The sequence below is a fragment of the Squalius cephalus genome (assembly GCF_949319135.1).
Source record: "Squalius cephalus genome assembly, chromosome: 3".
Lineage (NCBI taxonomy): Eukaryota > Metazoa > Chordata > Actinopteri > Cypriniformes > Leuciscidae > Squalius > Squalius cephalus.
Window position 1 is genome coordinate 22553775 of NC_137124.1, and position 20254 is coordinate 22574028.

Genomic DNA, 20254 nt, shown 5'->3' on the forward strand with positions numbered 1-20254 from the left:
CTTAGATATGATTTACCAACATGCAGACACACAACAGGTGCACAAAGTACATTGTGCTTGACGACTGTAATCAGACAATAACATATTGGCAGTAAATTGTTCCCAATTTTAAACAGGGAGTCTTTGGCCTCCAAAGCTTATTGGAATCCCAGTAAAACAACACAGGCGAGTACAATTTTGTTATAATTTTATATAAAAAAAAAGGCTATATAGAGCATTTCAATTTCACATCAACAAACCTCTCCATTTACAGTAACACAGCAAAAGGAAGCCATATATCCACACTTTACTCATAGGCAGGAAACAAGAATAAGGTACCTCAAAATCATCAGGCAAATTACTGTCATTTTTGAAGATATTTGAATACCTTTACACACAATCCTTGTGTCACTGAATATTGCAACAGTATTGGGAAAATGCAAGGAGAAAGAGGGAGGAGGGGAGCAAGGGAGCGCTTCTCTAGCCACAGACAAAACACAGACCAGAAACAATGGGGAAGGACAAAAAGAGAGGATTAACGTAAAAGATACCCGACAACAACATACTCTCAAAAAGCAACCACTGGCAACCATACAGGACGACTACAGAGGTGCGGCCACCTGCGGAGCTGAGGACCCCGGTAAGACTTTCGCCCGGCCGGGAAGCAGCTGCAGGTGACACTTAAGAATCATTCTCTTCTGGTGAGTGGGTCCAGCACACAAACTCTCAAAGAGAGTTGCACTGGACTCTTACTAAATCTAAATATATTTTCATATATATATTTATATACTTTAACAGTAAGTAATTGTTTAATCTTTTTTTTTTTTTTTTTAATTGTCATCACAAAACATTTAAACCAAAATGATTACAGTGCTAACTTGTTACATATTTTTGGGTGAAGTGACTGCTAAGTAACTGTTACCATGGCTTTATTGCTTTGTACATTGAATATGGTTATTACCTGCTGCTAGGACTGTGTCAGCCCTTAGACAGGTTCTCCCTTGTTTTCCCAATGGACACGTTTCCCCCATCCCAGCTAAAATCCCACACTACAGGTTACCTTTGGTTAATTGTGCAAAGAAATTGACACGTCAGTAACAGTTTTGTAAAGTAAAAGAACATAGTTCTAGTAAAATAAAAAACAACATTTACAAAAACAATTTAACCCATGCATAACTAACATTCACAGATGTCAAAATGGCATGGAGTTAAAAGAATGGAATGGAATTTAAAGAGTCCGTAGTTTTGACACCCTGTGCTTTCGCTTTTTGTAGCTTTTGCGATAATGTTCCCAGGCATTTCCAATGATCTAAAATCGAACCCCTTCCCAAGTTTCATCTATTACACCAAATAGAACAGCACCATCCAATTGAAACAACCTGCTGAGCTTGAGAAACATTTTTTGTTGCTTTTATGTCATCTAAACAACTGTGCTTTTTTTTTCTGCAGTGTCAAAGGCCAAAGTCCTCTTTAATCGCTCAGAAACATGAATTATACGATGGACAAGTAACACATCATGAGATATAAACACTCACTTTGTGTGCTGTTAAATGACATTGTACAGCTCCCTTAGTGCAATCAGAAAAAATACAGTGTAAACCTGTTGCTTGGTTGGAATTCTCTATAGCAGTTTTTCTCCATGGATGAGATTCATTATCTGAGCCTTAGTTCTGGAAACCAATTGCCTGACTAACTCTAAAGGCTTCTCTATGTTGCAAAGGCTCAGAATAATGGGGTGAAAAACTTGTGACGCACGATTGCACTTGAAGTGAAGTTACTCTACTTTTTAATACATAGAACATTTACAGTCAGCCAATTTTGATATGTAATTTCCCCTTTGTATAACTGATACATTTAAATCCATATTTAAATGTAGGATTTGATCATTTCAATTTGTGCAAACATAACAATTCTTAAGAGTTTTGTATATGTCACTCGATAATCTTTTTTCAGGGCTCACAGACACTATAAAATCTATCATATATTTTTATACTGTGCTGTATGTAGAGTGGCTCAAAAAGTATCTGGATGTTTAAGTCATAGTTAAAATGTATAAATGTCATTACATTAGCTCATTTTTTAAAGCTAAACATCTTACAAAAACAAGTTTGTTAGGTTTGATGATATAACGATATATCATATACATTATTTATATATAACTACATATATCTATATATTTATGAAGACACTTCAAATGGACACTTCATACATCCACTAAAGAAAAGCTGATTTGTTGCAGATTGCACTTGGTTCGATATCTTGTAATTTAATGCAATGGAATTTACACGTTTTCAACTGTGACTTGCGTCGTTTTTTTGAACACTTTTTTGCGCCACTGTATGTTTATGTTTGTGTATGTCTGTGTGTGTGTCATAGTGTGTATTTGCAAGGTCTAGGAGTAATCCCCACCCTGCCTGTATCCGTAACCCTCTTCTTCCACACCATCCTGTACAAACACCTCTCGCTTATCCCATCCTTCTGCCCATCCTCCGTTCAACTGCGTGGTGGCCCCGTAGGTCTTGGCTGGACCTCCCAGGGCACTGTAGCTCTGGGTGATGTCCCCTGTTTCCTCAGCCAGCTCATCTTCATCAATGAAACCACACTTCTCTTCACTGGTCTGCTCCGGATCTGCCCACGACTGCTTCTCCCCCGAGGCGAAGATGCCATAGAAGATTACACCTCCATAATGCACCATGGAAGCGATAAGGAACACATACTGCCACTCTTCTCGGGTCTGAAAGGATAAAAGAGTTGTCAAGTATTCATTGACATTAAGAAACTCATCCTGGGAGCTGCAAGAATAACACATGAAATAAACATGAAGTTATATCTGAGTATTTTTGACAATGAATATGGAGAAAGATCTAAAAATGTGTCTTTTTTAAATATCACAATATCATGTACATTTCACAGTACTATATCCAAACACAGTACTAAACATCTAGAATTCAAAGGAAAGTCCTGACAATTCAAAGTGGTCTTACCTTGTGTTTGGTCATGGCACCCACTATAAGAGGACACACCATTCCTGACAGAGTTCCCACTCCATTAGAGATTCCCATGAGGATACTGGCATAGCGAGGAGCGATGTCTAAATGATTGACATTGAAACCTGATGGACGATAGAGGTTTAAATGTTATTAACATCTTATGAAAAGTGAAATAACTGTAAATAATTTTATTTTTTTCTATATTTGGCACTGCGTTAATAACAACAAACCAGGTATATTATCATTAAAACTAAAACCATTAAAAAATATTTTCATTACATTAAAATAAACATGAACTGAAACCAAATTAAATTAAAAGAAAAACATTAGCTTTATTTCAGCTAGTTTCCAATATTTCTGTGAAGTACTAAAACAAATACAATTAAATAAAGCTATATAGACATTTTAACAAATCTACTTTAAAATATGAACAAAAACCATAATAGGTTAGTATATCAGTGATACTAAAATAACACTGCAACAAACAACATTACAGAAAGATATTTTCAAACACTCCGTTTCTGTTCTATACTGTTCTGTATCAAGACGAGTGCACATTTTCTCAGTATCTCTAACATGATGTTGGAGATACAGACTAAAAATAGAAAGATACGCCATCTTGTAGAGCGGAGGCCCTCCCTCATTGAGTGCTCTGTCTGGATGTGCTGCCTGTGAGGCTGCTCTCAGGGGACAGTGTGTATGAATTATTTAAAAAGTCCAGCAAAACCACTTATTCCTTCCAAGCTGCAGTGGAGGAAGAGTGTGTTTGAGTGATAAAAGGAGAACAATGGTATTTTGTTAAAAAATAAGGCATTATTTGCAGTCTTCCCTGGCTGCGTATGGTTGCGTTTTATTGCTGCTTTTTCTTGTCATTGTTGTGTATAAACGGCAGGTTTGCATGGGAAATTATTAAATCAGACATATTGTTTCCCCAAAGACTTGCCTGATATTGCAAATCCACTGAAGCCGACAGCCAACACAAGGAATGAAATGGCCACCCCTTTACTGTGCGAGTAACCAACAACCAATAATAGAGTGGCCTCCATCCCAAAGCCTGTGAAAGATAAAAACATGTGGATAAACAATTCACTAAGCTAAAATAGACAAATCAATGACAATAAAAGAAAGAAAGGGTAAAAGAGTGAAATATTTAGGTTGATGAAAAATTCTCATTTAACATTCCTAGTTCACATGGATTTAACCAAAATTCAGCCATATGGCTGCAATAGGAACGATAAGAATTCTGCAATAGGCTCCACTCACCTCCGCAGTTCATGATCTTCCGAACTGTTGTAGTTGACAGGATGTTTTTGGCGCGAAGGTAATCAGCTAACTGTCCTCCAATGGGTACGATAATGGTCATCACCAGATGGGGCAGGGCTGACAGCATGCCAACCTGAATAAGACAGCAGCCGTCAGGCTCAGAAGCATCTTATTGAAAACACACTGCAGAATGAAAGCATTAGCCATTGACCAACTGACCAAAGATGTGGTTCCACCACAGAAAAGACAGAAAAGTCCAAAGTCTAATCTACAATAAAATTGAGCAAAGACTGGATTTTACTTAAATTTACATAGTCAAAACCATTATGAAATAGTTAATTACATTACACAATTACACATACTGGATAAAAAAACAAAACAATAAATTGACATGCAACATTACTGTAATATGCAAGGCATCACTATTAATTAGTATGTTAATTCTACAACTAGATGCAAAGACATGATTGCAGGTTTAACTGTAGGAAGTGAGAAAACGAGCAAAATGAGATGCAAGCACAGACTTAAATCACCAATAAATGATTAATGAATAATTCATCATGAACTATTCACAATGAATAATTCATCAACCTATTTCAGACCTTAGGGAATGACAAAGGTCACCCATTTACTGATATACAATGGAATTATAGTCAAAAATCATATAACTTAGATACAAAGGCTAGCCATTTTGATCCAATCGCTGATTAAGTCATTGTTCATTTTTTAATCAATCATGCATTTTGTATAATACAAATACCAATTTAAATACATGCAATTTAAAAGGTAAACTGAAATTACCTTGCTAATCTCAAAGCCAAACACCTCCTCAAAGTATGCAGGCTGGCTGATGAGCAGCAAGTAGAAGGTCCAACTCCTGCAGAAGTTGGCCACAATGATTGCATAGACAGGCATGGACGTGAAAAATTTCTTCCAAGGTGTCTTGAATTTCTGTAGGAGAAATTAGTATAGCAGCTTATTGAGTGAAGTGTTACAATAATACCCATACTGATAATGATTTTATCTGTCATGTCTTGAACATTTTTGATTCTTTGTCAGTACTGAGGAGTGCATGGCATTTACACCAAAGAAATCAAAGTAGCTGACTGACATTTTATAGCATCAAAACAACTGATGTGCAAGACTTCTCTGATATGTCTTTGACATGTTACAGATTTAATTAGAAATCCTCATATGGTGACACTAAATATATCGGCCTCGACCACGATAGATTAACATAATAAGTTTTATACTTTAAAGGCAACATTTTTTGGTGGCCACACATTTATCTCCTCATGTTTTTCAATACATCCTGACTTAAAGATCCCCTAATATGCTATTTCAAATATTACCTTTCATGTAAAAATGTTTCATGTAAAAGGTTTGCAAATTTTTAAAGATCAAAGTGCACGACAAATAAAATATGATTGTCTCCTAAAAGAAAGAGTTGATTCTGAACTGCCGAAATGAGTCGTCAGCAATTCCAGGGTAACATATCTACGTAAGTTTGTAACAAATTTGCATTATGCCAGCCTATCTTCTTTATTTGCCGTGAACAATGTCTACTTAGTACTTTGGCCCACCCTCAAACAATGTAGTTGTAGCTGAGAATGTCGACATGTAAAGAGACACTGTTTTTTTGCTCTGTAAATCCACTTTGCATGCTCTTCCAAAGGATGAGGACTTAAAACCAATGCCATTGTTACAGTTTATGTATGCAAGTGCTGAGGAAGCCTCTGGAGCTAAAATTCAGACATGGTCATGGACGTTTACCTGCTGTAAGCAGTAGACCAATCACAACAGACTGGGCCATCTGACCAATCAGAGCAGAAGCTCTCGGAAAGGAGGGGTTAAGAGAGAGTGAATCCTTTATCGAGTTTCAAATGTATATTATGAGCAAATTAGTGTTTTTTGACCATGGATGCATGTAAACCTATTGTAGGAGACCTTCAAAATAAAATTAGGAACCTTTAAAATAGCATAATAGGGGAAATTTAAATAATTATATGGTTTCATTTACCCTCTATCAAATTGCAAATCACTCAAAACCAGTTTTAAACAACAGCAATGTCATAATTTTGTTCACAGTAACTGCAAACAGGGGTTTCTCTCTCCATCAAAGCTCCTGATCTTAAGTTAAAAAAAATTCTATTATTAACCTGATGTCAAAATAAATAGACAATGGCACATTATGCTGTTAATCTCTACAATCTTTCAAAGCACAACCATATGAATTCGATTGGAGTCAAGCAACAACTGAGTATAATAATTACAGATCATTATAAGAGTGATGCTTATAGGTTTGCATGAGAGTGGATGTTATTTCATTAGTCAAAACCATCTCTTTTTAGGACTTGAGTCCTTCAGTCAAGCATTTTGTGCTGTGATATTTTCTTCTGTGCCATATCCAGCTAGAAGTTTGGAGTATGATTACGTTTGGGGTCACTCACTTCTGCAGGTCCTAGCAGCTTAGCGCTCTCTCCGATACTCTCCTCAATGAAGCAGCGTTCTTCAGCAGTGATGGTGGGATGTACAGCTGGGCTCTCATATGACACCAAGATCCAGAACATATACCAGAACATCCCAAAACACCCTAAAGAGAAACAAAGGATTCTTAGATGTTGACCTTAAAAGAAAACATCATAAAATGATGTCAGATAAGAAGCAGACAGGAAGATCAGCTGACTGAAAACTCCTCATATAACTAAATGGATTACAGTTCATTGCTTTCCTGACAGAGCGTGCTAATTCTTGGCACAGGGTCAGGCAGATTCAGTGTCAGTGCAGAGGATAGACACATGGCAGCATCAGAGGAAAAATCAATACTCAGCATCAGTGAGTTGATCCATACTACACTTACTAAAATACACTCATCAAGACCGTTAAGCACACTCGTACAATTATGCTTTACACTATAACCATGGCTCATACAGTGGTGCACACACAAACCACTCTTACCATAGACATAGAAAACAGATGACCAGCCAGTGTACTGCACCAGGATCCCAGCTAGAGGCATGGCAATGACAGCTCCAGCATAGGAACCTACAGAACGGGAGAGGATGAGGGCCATGTGAGAGCTCAAACGGAACCAAAAACAGCTTCAACACTGGCAGCTTCAAATCAAAATGGCTGAATACATGCATTAAAACAACACAGGAAAATACTGTTTCCTAGAATTCTTGCTAAACAACAAATGTATCTTTAAATTTTGACATGCACACAATAATGAGGTAACTTAACAAAATGTAATGACACATGATTTTCTTTACTATCCACTAATCTATATTTGCTTGAAAGAGAATAAAGATTACCACAAAAAGAGGTTGTGGCTAGACGGCTTCTTTCCAGTGGAGGAGCCCATTTACTCCAGATCCCATGACAGGCTGGGTAGGTCACACCCTAACAATAACACTACACATCAGTTTTATATTACAAAGAAATGTGCTTAGACAGATTTTCAAATTATAACAAATGATAAAAACAAAACGATAGAAAGTTACATCACATAAATCAATTTAAATGCAAATTATTGTTCCATTTGTTATAACTAAAAGAATAAGAATAATATATAGTGTTGTCATGTTGTCTACCGATCAATACAGGCTGTACTAAAGACAAACCCTGAGTTATTTTTCTCTCAGAATATCCTCAGGCCATAACTGACTGTTACAGGACCATGGGCTTTTCCTAGGAAGAATTCCCACAAATGGCTTTTTGAGAAAATATCCGTGAGAAAAGGCAAGTGCCCAAATTTTAGATATGAATACATAGAAGGTTATGATATTAGATCGTTATTTGCAAACAAGCAATTCGAATGAAACGAGAGAAAATCGTACTTACCTCTACAAGCCCTTGTAATATCCTGACGAATATGACGCAACCGTAGTGAGCACGTGCAGCTGATGGGATGAACATATTCAGTGTGGACGTGAGGAAAATGGCTGCGCCGAATACCCTGAATAACAGATGGAAACATGGTTTAATTATATAGCCTACCATTGGATTATAGAATGCAAAAAAAAAAAAAAAGCATTATTTCATTTTTACATATGTATTATTTCTAGTGTTTAAGGCTGTTCTATTTCAGCTATGTAATATTTTGGTTTCTTTAAACTCGAATTTAAACCCCATTTACTTTACTTTAAACCCATTTAAACCCCCCAAAATAGGCCTATAATATACAATTCAAATCTTCTTTCAGTGAAAAAAAAGCAACAAAAAAAAAAAAAAAAAAAAAAACAGGCATAATGGTCGCGCGGGGTGAAGCCAGCACCTACTGCCACAGAAGAAATACGGGTTTCCATTTATTTCCAATGTTCCTGACGTCCTGTAGAGCTCAAGACCCTTTCTCTCACCTCTCTCCCACCGGCACTCGCTAATCGGATTGAGGGAGTTCTCCGGCACGAGACTCGCTGATTCTATTAGATCTCAATCACGTCAGCCAATAGCCGAAATATGAACTGAGAACTGATGTATAATTTCTGAGACGTCAATTATGTCAAAGATTTGACCTACTGAGTTAATAGAACTACACGATTGCACAGCATTTCAATGTCGACTATGTTGACATTGTTGGCCAACCATCAAAACAGATGTTTTAGCGAGAACCAATTGTGTCCAATGTTCCAAATATTTCCAGCTAACGACATGGCAGTTTTATTTTTGATAAATTTGTTGTGTGATATATGAGGCACGGCCAAACCCTCTGGCAGCATGTCCGGGGCTGGTTGCCATGCCCCCCTCATTGAGCAGATTAGACACGGTTCCCCCCCGGGACCTCATTAACAGGTGGAGAATGCCCCACAGACAGAGTCTAATCCTACAACTCACACGACGGGTCAGCCTTCAGTCTGCCACTCACGCAACCCCGAAACACGAGCAGACTCGTCAACCATTGCAATGAACTCTCCCTCTGCCTGTCTGAAGCCTTGATTTATTCGTTTGTTTGTTTATTTGATTTCCGTTCCCCTTGGAAACTCGAATAAAAAATAGTATTGATAAGGTTTATATTATAATAATACAATTAGAACAGTGATGTAGGCTATTAGCCTATGCCTTCTTTAATATGGACCATGACCTTCAAATGGAAACGTTTGAAGCACTGGAGACGTTTTCCAAAACATCGGTAGGGCCTATTTTAATAAACATTTCGTAAGTTAGAGATCTTTCTCCTTTCTTCGTTTTCTGTAACAAAATTGAATCAATATAAACTATAATAATGCATAAAGTTAAGTAAGATGGCTATAACGAAATTAATTTCACACAAAATGCGCGTCCTCCTTACACAATCATCAAGTTAATAAAACAAATTGGAGGTTGGGTTACACTTGTGCTAAATCAGCTCCTCCCATCATCCTCTTCTTCTTCCAATGACAGGTAGATCCAGTAGGCACTATGAATAACCAAAGTGTCTTAAATAATACAGTATGCAGTCATCACTAGCAGGCTTATTAGCTAGCTAATGAATAAAACGAAGAACGCACCAGGGATGTATAGGCCTATAGCCAATTTTTGCAGCTCGATTTTGCAATTATTGCTTATTTCAAATAGGCCTATTGATTTCAAATAGTTTTAAAGTCTTATGACTGAAGCCATGTAATAATTATTTCTACTATTACATTCAATAATGTTTAATACATTTAACGAAATTCCTTGTTAGGCATTATTTTCGCACTGCTTTCGTGTTGGGTTGACAAACACCTGGAGATGCGTCACTGGCTGCATCTGAACTTGCCAGCTCCTGTTATGTGCAGAAGCTCAGTGCGCGATCCTGCTGGTTTGGAAAACGTGGGCGACACCATCTTTTAGTAGGATAACGGGCGTAAGATGCATTACTTTTAATGGCTTGGTTTGCAACAGGGACAAACATCTGTGATCCGTTTAAAACTAAATTATATAATTTATCAATACATAAAGTATTGTTATAGAATATTTATGGTTAGTAAAATTGTTAATAATTCATTAGCATATTAATGTTCTTTCGTTACCATTAGGCTTTTTCCTATTTGCAATGTGGAAAATATATAAACCAAATGCGACGTTAAAAGCAATTAATTACTGAAATAATACTAATATGAATAATGATGATAATAATAATAATAATCTGAATTAATTTACAAATACATATCAGTCTATGTTTCTAAAGCTTTACCTGTTTGCCGCCAGTCTAGAACAAATATATCCTCCGGGAATTTGTGTCACAATATAACCCCAGAAAAACGAGCCATGGATCATTCCAACTGTTTCCGGGTCCCAGTTGAACTTTGCCTTCTATGGAAGAGAAATACCAGAAAAAATCAGATACCAAATCCTGTCTGTAAAAGGCGAGAGACAACCGAAAATAAGCTAATATTCACACGTTTCCACACACCTCTAATAACAGGTTACATATAATACAAGCCTATATAATATATTCGTTATGGGAAAAGATTAACTTTTTTTTTTTTAAACACATAGGCTAGCACAAAATACGTATTGATTATTGTGCACAATAAATGAAATGACAAGAGCGAAGGATTATTTTCCAGCTGAAGAATTAATCAATTTGAGGCTGATATAACCAAGGTCAATTTTTTTGCATGAGTAGCCTACTTGTTTTCAATATTTTCCAAGCTAGTAGTGGGGCATTCACTAAGCCTCTTTCCAACAAACACAAACCATTGTGCTTTTGAATTATTCCCTTTATTACTTTTTGTATTTCCATGAATTGATTTCAGTCTCTCTCTCTCTCTCTCTCTCTCTCTCTCTCTCTGTGTGTGCGTGTGTGTGTGTGTGTGTGTGTGTGTGTGTGTGTGTGTGTGTGTGTGTGTGTAAGCTTGTGGTCTGTGAGTGGGCGTGTCACGAAGCTGACGTGAACATATAAAATCCAAGTGTGCCACGCGCACAAACCTCTTTGATGACGATCTTTCCGTTCAGGTGAATGGTGCTGTTGTTCACCATGCTCACTATTGCCACGCCTAAGTTGCACCGAATACCGAAGGAGATGCAGAACCCGAGGCCGCTCATGACGGCGATGATGTAGCGGCGCGGAAGTCCGAAGCACGTGCAATCGCACAGAGGTGGCTTTTTCTCGCTGGTCTGGGAAGGCCGTCCGTCCTCGGTCAATTCAATGTTGTCGCCAGGTTTTTGCCTCTTTTCTAGCACTCTGCATATGTCAGAAGAGAGTTGTCAGACTCCTTGAAGGACACTATAACGACTGTGGTCCGAATGAACCAATTAATAGGAATCTCATCACTTTTATTATTGAAGCAACAATCATCGTTATAATTACAAACGCATCAAAATATCCTTTTGGCATTTCATTTAATTGAAATATATATTTTTCAAGTAGGCCTACTCTAAACTGCACGGGCAGATTTAGACAATAGTTATTGAAATGGCCTGCAGGAATAGTTTTCATATTTATTTATTTTTTCCTACAGATATTTTTTATGTAAACTCCACATAGGCTTCGTGTGCGGCTGTAAAGCGCACTGTATACCGCATTGCAGCATTCCCTTCACCTTCACCTTATTTACATTCACACGGGCTTAGGTCCACTCATATTCACTAACACGATATTAGTAGCATTATACCAGTGCCATGGGTATCCAAAAAGAGTTACTTAGGCTACTCACAGTTATTTACTATTATTTAATGAAAACATAGTATGCGCAGATAGATTCAGTAAATTCATGTGCAAACACGTAGGAATATATTTGTTTAAAGAAATGAAAAATGTCATAAATTTCGATTCATTCATATGATTTAATTAGCAGATGTGACGGAGTTAAATGAATTTTATTTTGTAATATTTTGCACATGTAAACTGGATAAAATGCACATGAACTGCATTATGAATGTCAATTCTGTTGTTTAATTACAGGAGACAAATAAAATACAATATTCTATTATTTTGGAAAATACTCAGTGACTACAACATTTTTATAAGTAGGCCTAAACGAAAAAAATGAAATATGATGAGACACATGTATTAAATGTAGTGCTATGGGGGGAAAGGGTATTTTCAGTTGCGTAAGAACAATTCGTTCCTATGTTCTAGGCACTCGATCCTTTTTCCCCCTTTTCATAAATTGCAAAAAAGGTTTTTTGAAAGACACGCACAAAAATGACTCAATTTCAAAGAGCAACGATAAATGATTATGGATAAACCGATTTTCTCTTATTTCAATCGTGGTCTTTTTTTTGCAGGTATATGTGAATGATCTCTAAAAAAAAAGAAGAGACACTCAAGGGGATCCTCTAATTGAACGATTACTATTCAGTCGTAAATGCATTTTAATCGCCGGGTTACAATGGCAACCTTTCAAGATAGAAAAACTTGCATGCTTCCATCCCCTCCTCCCAAGATTATGCAGAATTACATAATTTTCTGCACGTCTCCATGAGGTGTGACGCCAAAACCGACCGGGAAACTCGTTATTGAACAGATCAAACTAGCAACACATTCGTGAATTTTCTGTTCCGTTATATCTATAGTTAGAGTTCATATGTATTCAGAGCCACAATTGCACATATCAAGGCCTATTATTTTAAAATGACTGAATCAATTGGAAAATGTTAAAATATCTTACTTGTACATGCGCCCCAGTGTCTTCCCCGCTAGTTGCTTCAGCCCCTCTTTGCTGGGCACAAAACCAGGCTCCCTCGGAGTCTCCATGTCCAAATGTGATAATCCCTCGTTTTTCCCCCGGTAATGTTAAAGTACCATGTCACTGTGTGAGATGACAGAGCATACCGGACCGATACCCAGCGGATCAATGATTCAGTGAGACAGATGAGGAAAATTCACGAGCGAAGAAAAAAAAAAAAAAATTCCGCCTACACAAGAGATACTATATCAGAAGTGGTATGGCTCTGTCTACTCACAGTTATAAACTCATAAACTGCCCTGCGCGCGATAAGGGCACGCGATGCCATCTCAGATTTGAGTCAAAAAATTATTGTTAGCTTCAAACTGAGTTGGAAATAGAATCGGATAACAACAAATAAAAAACGAGGTATAATCAAATAAGAACTGGTCCAGTTCGTTGTCTCGTACTGTCACTTTTTTAGGTGCAAAGTGACAGTTAAGGGAGGTGAAAGCGTTCAGCACCAAGGTCAGCGACAGTCTCGCGATCAGAGCGGCGCGAGCTCCCGCCGCCACTCCTTTGCCAACTAGCAGTGTGTGCTGCGCGCGAGGCGGATCACTCCCTCCGAGTGCCAGCAGCGGTTCACTGCTTTGGGAGGGGTTAGAGAGGGCGGACAATGTTCACATTCCATTCACATTTTCTTTGATTTTGTCCTCAGATTATCTGATTATGTTCCACGTACGGGAAAATGATAGTTTTTCGATGCGTATATGAAAGGCACATGACGTGACATTCGAAGTTTCTACATTTGTGCTTTTATGCCTATTGCTTGTTTTCCATCAAAGGCCGTGCAAGCCTCCTGGGGGCGGTGCTATGGAAACCGAATGAGGGGTGTTTCCCCCCTCCAAGTGCGTGTGCTGGTGTGAAGGAAAAGCGTATTAATAATTCATATACATATCTCGCAGTCCCCCTCCCTCTCTCTGTTTCACTGTCCTCCACAGCTAAAATAAATAAATAAAAATAGCTATTGTGTGTGCGCGTATGTCAAATTCGAGGCCAATACAGATCATTTTGAATTTAAGTCTGTTTCTAATGGCTGGGAATAATGCGGAATATGCTGGAAACATTTTCATAAGTTACTAGTAATTTATTATTTTGATATCTTGATAAATCAAAGAGCTCTTCATAGGAAAGTAACTGCGCTGTTGCGACGCTGTGCGCGTGTCCTTGAAAGAGACACAACAGGTTGACGATAGCGCGCTTAGTGAAGCGCAGGCGCCATCTTGTGTTCATTTACCGTAATGCAGACAGTGCAGAGGACGCCCAACAAGTGCTAACACGTGTGTTATACTTCATTTATTTTATTTTTGGCACATTCTCGTCATTGGAATGCAAACAATAATTTCTTTTAAAACCTTGATTCATGAATATTCACACTTCTTTTTTTTTTTTCACACGGCTTTCATGCAACTCATTCTGTAAACATTTGTAGGCCAAATAAAAAATACACACACATAAGTATCATTGTCAAAGAAAATAATTAAGGCAAAGGCATGGGTGACATGGTCTCATCTGAACACACACAAAAATCCTAAACTAAATGCATTTTTTATTATTTATTTCGATATTATTATTAAAATGTCCCTGTAACATTAAATATTATCACATTGGGCACAGAGATTGTTTTGTTTAGAATCAAATTGTTTACACGAGTATAGCAACACACAATGACCAGAATAATTCTGTAAACAGTAATTGTATTATCCATAAAAGATCTATGAAAGACAGCATAAATCACTCAAGTCTAAAAAAAAATATAGAGAGAATTTATAACACATTTTGTGTGAAATGAACATGTATGGCTCACAAAATGTTGTGTACATGGAAGTCATGTGTAGTTGAATTGATAAGACACTTTAATACACCTGGGACATAATATTAACATGCTTGTTTGTTTTCAAACCAGTCAAGTCTCTGTAGAGGATGGTTGGCGCTGAGTGAATATAGTGTTCATCAACAGTACTACAGAATGTAGTAACCAAACATCTGAAATGTGGATGGCGCAGCTCAAAATTTTTGAACCAAATCTCTTTGCACCAGGTCAGTAATACATTTCTTCAATTCACTCAATTCATTTTTTGTCCTTTTGCATGTATAGACCAACAGAGATGTTTAACTTGGTCTTACAGGGGGAATCTCTGAAAGCCTGTTTCCCTGAAATAATTTGCCCCATCACTGCTGTAATATCAAATGCCGTTATCAGGGTGAACATCAAAGTCACTGATGCACGGAGAACTGATGGCAAAAATCTGAACTGATCCTGTTAAGTGCAAATGTGCAGAACTCAGTTACAATGAAATATAATGGGAAAAAAAAGACTAGTGTTCTCCTAGTCATGATTAAAGACAAGAGTTAATGTTCATTAGCTTCAGATGTACGATATGTGCAAACATTGACAGAATGAGGTTATGTATAATGGCTTGAGTTTCTGATTTCTGAAGCATCAGAAAATACATAGCAAGTCATTATAGAGCTTAAAACACAATCATTCCACAATCCTTCCTTCCAACCAGATAATAAAGCATTTATATGATTATTCTGAAGCAATAAATACATCCTTGAAGAAAGCTAATAATAATAACAACAAAAATATCATTACATTTTAATATTACACTGAACAGAATGTGGGTAACAAATTTTCTACAAGGAATTAATTAAAAGAATATCAGCAATAAAATATAAATACTCTGAGAAACATGATAATGCAAGCATTACAGAAATTATGATGCTATTCTGTGTTTCAAAAGGGGAAAATAAAATAAAAAAACCTGACAGATCAGAAAAAACGAAGCAAAAAACAAGCAAAAAAGACTACAAGTACCTCTTTCACAGTCAGACATACATGCAGATCACATCTTCAAAAGAAAAAGGTTATGGCAACAAGCTGGACAGACGTAAAAGCTTTATTGCCTTCGAAAAACATTTTCATAAGTCTTTTAATGGTCATATATGATTACTCCTAAGTTGTCTTCACAGCAACTTGCTCTCGAGGCAACATGAGGAGCGCCAGGCTGCGTTCCAGAGGGTTTGCGGTTTAAATCACTGTGATGTGTCTCCAAGCCTTTCTCCATTGAAAGAGTGCAGTTATACAAGTGCACTCTGGACATGTAAAAAAAAAAAAAAAAACACAGAGGAAACTGTATTGTTCTCCCATAAACCGCAAGCAGAAAAAAAAGCTGCAGGTTTGTGTCATTGTTAGGGGTGTCGTTCTTTGTAAAAGTTCTGGCAGTTGTCTGGATGAGGGCAGGCAGTTTTTTTGCAATAAATATTTGGAGGGCGTCCCGAAGATTCGATTCCTCCATGGTTTGCAGTGTACAGTACATTTTGATTAGACCTGAGGGCTCATGATGTTCAAATACATTCAGAAAGCACCTGTTGTTTACTAGGACTAGAGGGCAGCAGTGAGGCCGTTTCTGTGGACAGGCAGAAACTCTGGCTCAGCTGCATCTTGAGTTTCTCCACTTCGTAGTTGTGCAGGTATTCCTGAACCAGAAAGCGTTCACGCTTTATACGCGCTTTCACGTCTGACGGCACATCTGGAATCAGCCACGCCACGAAGAATTTCACCACAAATACAACGTGCTGAGAAACGAGGGGAAACAGAGGAACAGTTATGTGCACATACTGTACAACCAGGTTTAGACAGCTAAGGCCTGGTTTCACAGACAGGGTTTAGATCAAGCCAGGATTAGGCCTTAGTTCAATCAGGACATTAAAGTGGCTTTTATAAACGTGCCTTAGAAAAAACTGGTGTTGCATCTTGAGATGGCACTAACATTTTTAGTCTTAAGCCTTGTCTGTGAAACCAGGGTACGCTTGTGTGTCAAATGGTAACTAAATGCTTAGCAAATATTAATGTTCATACAGTACATGTCTTTCCATCACTGTATTGAGCTCACTTCATTCTCTTTATAAAAATTCAGATGCTAAAAACAATGTTCATGTTAAAGCAAGATCAGAGTACTGCTGTGCTAAATTCTTATGGTCAGAAATCATCACTTACAGTTCCAATCTTCCATTTTCTTCTTTAAGTTTCAAGCAATCAAGTTTTTAAACTAACAGACAGACCTATTATTTATTATATACCAATTATTATTCTCTAAAATTAAAACATTAAAAAACATTTCGTTAAAACATTAAAAAACATTTCTGTTAAATGAAATAAAGCTAAAATGAAATATAAATATTAGTTGAAAAACTCAAACTCAACAAAAATGAGAAATTTCAGTTTATTTCAAAATTATGAACTGGTAATAAATAAAAACTAAAGCTAACAAAAACTCAAATAACATTTCTATAAACACACTCCAGTCTTCAGTGTCACTTGATCCAGAAATCAGTCTAATTTGCTGATTTAGAGTGTTTAGGAAACATTTCTTATTTTTTATTATTAATGTTAATAACGGTTGTGCTGCTTCCTTCTTCTGGAAACCATGATGCATTTCTTTCAGGACTATTTGATGAATATAAAGTTCAAAAGAACAGCATTTATTTGAAATGGAACATATTTGTAACAATGTAAAAGTTTTTCCTGTCAGTTTTGATCAATTTAACATGTTGTTGGTGAATTAATTTAATTAATAAAAATCTTACTTACTTTCTCTTACTTACTGAAACTTTTGAATAGTAGTGTAAGCTACTGAACTTAACGATTGCTTACTTTCTCTTACTTGCTTTTCAATTCTCTACTTCACTTTCCTAATCACAGACTTTACATCCCAATTAAAAAAAATTTTTTATTTTAAATTCTCCTGCATATTCCACCATATTAACTCTAGGTTTCCTAAAATTAAATGAAGAGTCCTTTGGATCATGCAGTTGCTTACTTCCATGATGATGATGAAGGCTAGCTTAGCAGCCAGGATGTGCCAGAACTGCATTGTGTGTGTGTATTGCTTTTCATGGCCGGGTGGGTATCTGTAGTCCCGATAACTGGGAAAAAAATTAATTCATGATGCTGTTAATTTAGTATATAGAAGTGTAGATCTAATTCAAACTATAGTTCCCACTAGGCAATCGCAAACCTGCATGTCGTGATGGTAGAGCTGTTAAGCCAGGATGGGTTTTCTCCAGGTTCGGGTAGGTTATCTTCAGGGATCTGAGAGATGTTGTAAAGGGAGAGACTGTTGATGATGTAACCACTCATACTGGCCTCCCTGCCTTTGTGGTAGGCGTACAGATAGACCAGACGAGGAATCATATCTGAGGTGAATGCCATGATGAAGGCCTCAAGTGCAAATGAGAGGAGAAAAGAAACCACAATAGATTTTAAGTATGGTGGAAATAATGCTTGATTTCACTAAAATCAGTAAACTATATTTAGAACGAGCAAGTTAAGCAAGCCACATCCAATTTTACACAAGACAGTAAAATTATGGGATGAGTCAATTAAATAGAAAGCAGAACAAAACAGTTCGCATTTACATTTGTGACTACGGACAAGATGGCCACCACATTAAGGATCTCTTCCCACGCTCCTATGTTGCGTGCCTTTGCTGCCACTGGCCTTCTGAACTGTGTGGTAAACTTCCAAGCATCGACTCGCACCTCCAGGATGTTGTTGAAGAGGGCAAGAAGAGGGGCCAGTGGAAAAGAGGCTACGAAAAGTGTTATGAAGCCAAACTGGATCACTGTTTAAAACACACAGGAAACAATTGGTTTAATTGATGAAGGAATGAAAATGCTGACAGAAACCCCTAGCAGATTTGAAGATCCAGATCCTTACTTGAGACTTCTTTTATAGGAACATAAAGATAACAAATATCTTTTTATGTATACTTGTATGTATAATAATGATAAAAAAAATAATATTTTTTTCATTTATATTAACAATTTACTATATATAGTCTATATTTAATATATACTACTGTTCAAAAGTTTGGGGTCAGTAAGATTTTTTAATGCTTTGGAAAGAAGTCTCTTGTGCTCACCAAGGCTGCATTTATTTGATTAGAAATACAGTAAAACAGCAATAATGTGAAATATTGTTACAACTGTTTTCCATTTTAAAATGTATTTTATTTCTTTGATAGCAAAGCTGGATTTTCAGCATCATTACTCCAGTCTTCAGTGTCACATGATCCTTCAGAAATCATTCTAATATGCTGATTTTCTGCTCAAGAAACATTTATTATTATTATCAATGGAGAAACATTTGTGCTACTTAATATTTTTTAAATATGAAAAGAAAGTTCAAAATAACCGCATTTATTTGAAATAGAAAGATTAGTAACAATGTAAGTCTTTACTGTCACTTTTGATCAATGTAATGCATCCTTGCTGAGTAAAAGTAATATTTTTTAAAAAGTGTATTATACAATATTATTTAATTTAGCACAACTACATAAACAATACAAATAAATTATAATAATAGTAATTCTAGTACACTAATTCTAATTCGCTAGTGTTTTGGTATATCAACACCAAATAATTCCAACATGTATACGTGTGTTAAATCGTACCCATCTCCAGATACTCATAGAAGAGTCCAAACTGGCTGAAGTTCTGCAGATCGTGGTCCTGCTCCCATCTACTGTATGTACTTTCTGGATGACTCCGCCCTTTCCTGCTGCCCCACCAGTTTCTGAGAAGTCTGAGACACAGACACAAGGGACCATTATGTGTTTTCTTGGATTTGAAAATTGCCTAGAGGACAACTACATTCTGACCTTCTAAAAATACATATGTGCCATAAATATGCAAGTATAAAACAAAAACGACTTGAAAAAAAGTCAGTGTTAGAGGTCAAAGTTCATAACGCTTACGGAAGCAGAGCCTCCTGGACGTTCCCAACCATCTGTTTTCCAGCCATGACGATGAGCAGCTGTGTGGTCAGCTCAATCAGACAGCCCCCGGGGGCACACTAAATATTAAAATACATGTTTCAAGTTAGATCTACTTATTTTGAGATTCACCTGAAGAACATTAGGTCCTCTGGAGAACTGATATTTCAGACTGCCTCACCTCTTCATTTCTCAGACTGGTCCACTTTCCAAACATATAACTATAGTTTCCCGGATGACCCACAAACTTCCCTTTAAAGAAGGCCACATAGAAACAGGAAGAGTAGTAGTTCACAAACTGGAACATAAACATCTTCATGGTCAGCTTGTTTTCATACTCCAGATGGGTCTTGGGGATCTCTGAGAGTTAAAAATAGAGGAAGTTCATCAAATATTGTTCCATACAGCTCAGCTGTACAGCTGAGCAAATATGTGAAGGATAATGTACAGTCAAATGGCCATTATCGGAAAATAAACGCACACCGTATTGTTATTTTGTAATAATCACCGATTTGCACAAAACTTTTGCGATATTTTTTAAATGTCGATAAAAAAACATTGTGAAATGACAACGTTTCCATTAACTGATGTTATGCAAAATAAAATG

General features: G+C 36.9%; 2 protein-coding genes across 6 annotated transcripts in view; both read right to left on the reverse strand.

Annotated features, from left to right (window-relative positions):
- Window positions 1-795: 795 nt before the first annotated feature.
- slc17a6b (solute carrier family 17 member 6b) lies at window positions 796-13599 on the reverse strand. The gene is made up of 12 exons (XM_079865174.1): window positions 12809-13599; window positions 11124-11379; window positions 10387-10505; window positions 8076-8190; window positions 7547-7634; window positions 7191-7277; window positions 6683-6825; window positions 5034-5183; window positions 4233-4365; window positions 3913-4023; window positions 2964-3091; window positions 796-2713 (listed from the first exon to the last, which is right to left on the reverse strand). The coding sequence occupies exons 1-12, from the start codon at window positions 12892-12894 to the stop codon at window positions 2372-2374; spliced, it is 1758 nt and encodes a 585-aa protein (XP_079721300.1). The 5' UTR covers window positions 12895-13599; the 3' UTR covers window positions 796-2371.
- Window positions 13600-15455: 1856 nt separating this feature from the next.
- The window catches only part of ano5b (anoctamin 5b), a 44134-nt gene continuing 39335 nt past the window's right edge, over window positions 15456-20254 (reverse strand). For all 5 annotated transcript variants that reach the window (XM_079867494.1, XM_079867492.1, XM_079867493.1 and 2 more), the window contains 7 exons: window positions 19829-20007; window positions 19630-19727; window positions 19327-19457; window positions 18290-18495; window positions 17890-18092; window positions 17692-17797; window positions 15456-16447 (listed from right to left, as the gene is read on the reverse strand). In XM_079867494.1, coding sequence (XP_079723620.1) covers window positions 16217-16447; window positions 17692-17797; window positions 17890-18092; window positions 18290-18495; window positions 19327-19457; window positions 19630-19727; window positions 19829-20007 — 1154 coding nt within the window. In that variant the 3' untranslated portion in view covers window positions 15456-16216. The remainder of the gene's footprint in view (window positions 16448-17691; window positions 17798-17889; window positions 18093-18289; window positions 18496-19326; window positions 19458-19629; window positions 19728-19828; window positions 20008-20254) is intronic.

What these genes read in the sequence shown, in the direction of transcription:
- slc17a6b (XM_079865174.1), bottom strand. Translation starts at nt 12,894, where the DNA reads ATGGAGACTCCGAGGGAGCCTGGTTTTGTGCCCAGCAAAGAGGGGCTG. An exon ending in TCTAGACTGGCGGCAAACAG is followed by an intron (nt 8,191 to 10,386) that starts GTAAAGCTTTAG and finishes TCTGTTATTCAG; the next exon opens with GGTATTCGGCGCAGCCATTT. An exon ending in TTGGCTTTGAGATTAGCAAG is followed by an intron (nt 4,366 to 5,033) that starts GTAATTTCAGTT and finishes TGTCTTATTCAG; the next exon opens with GTTGGCATGCTGTCAGCCCT.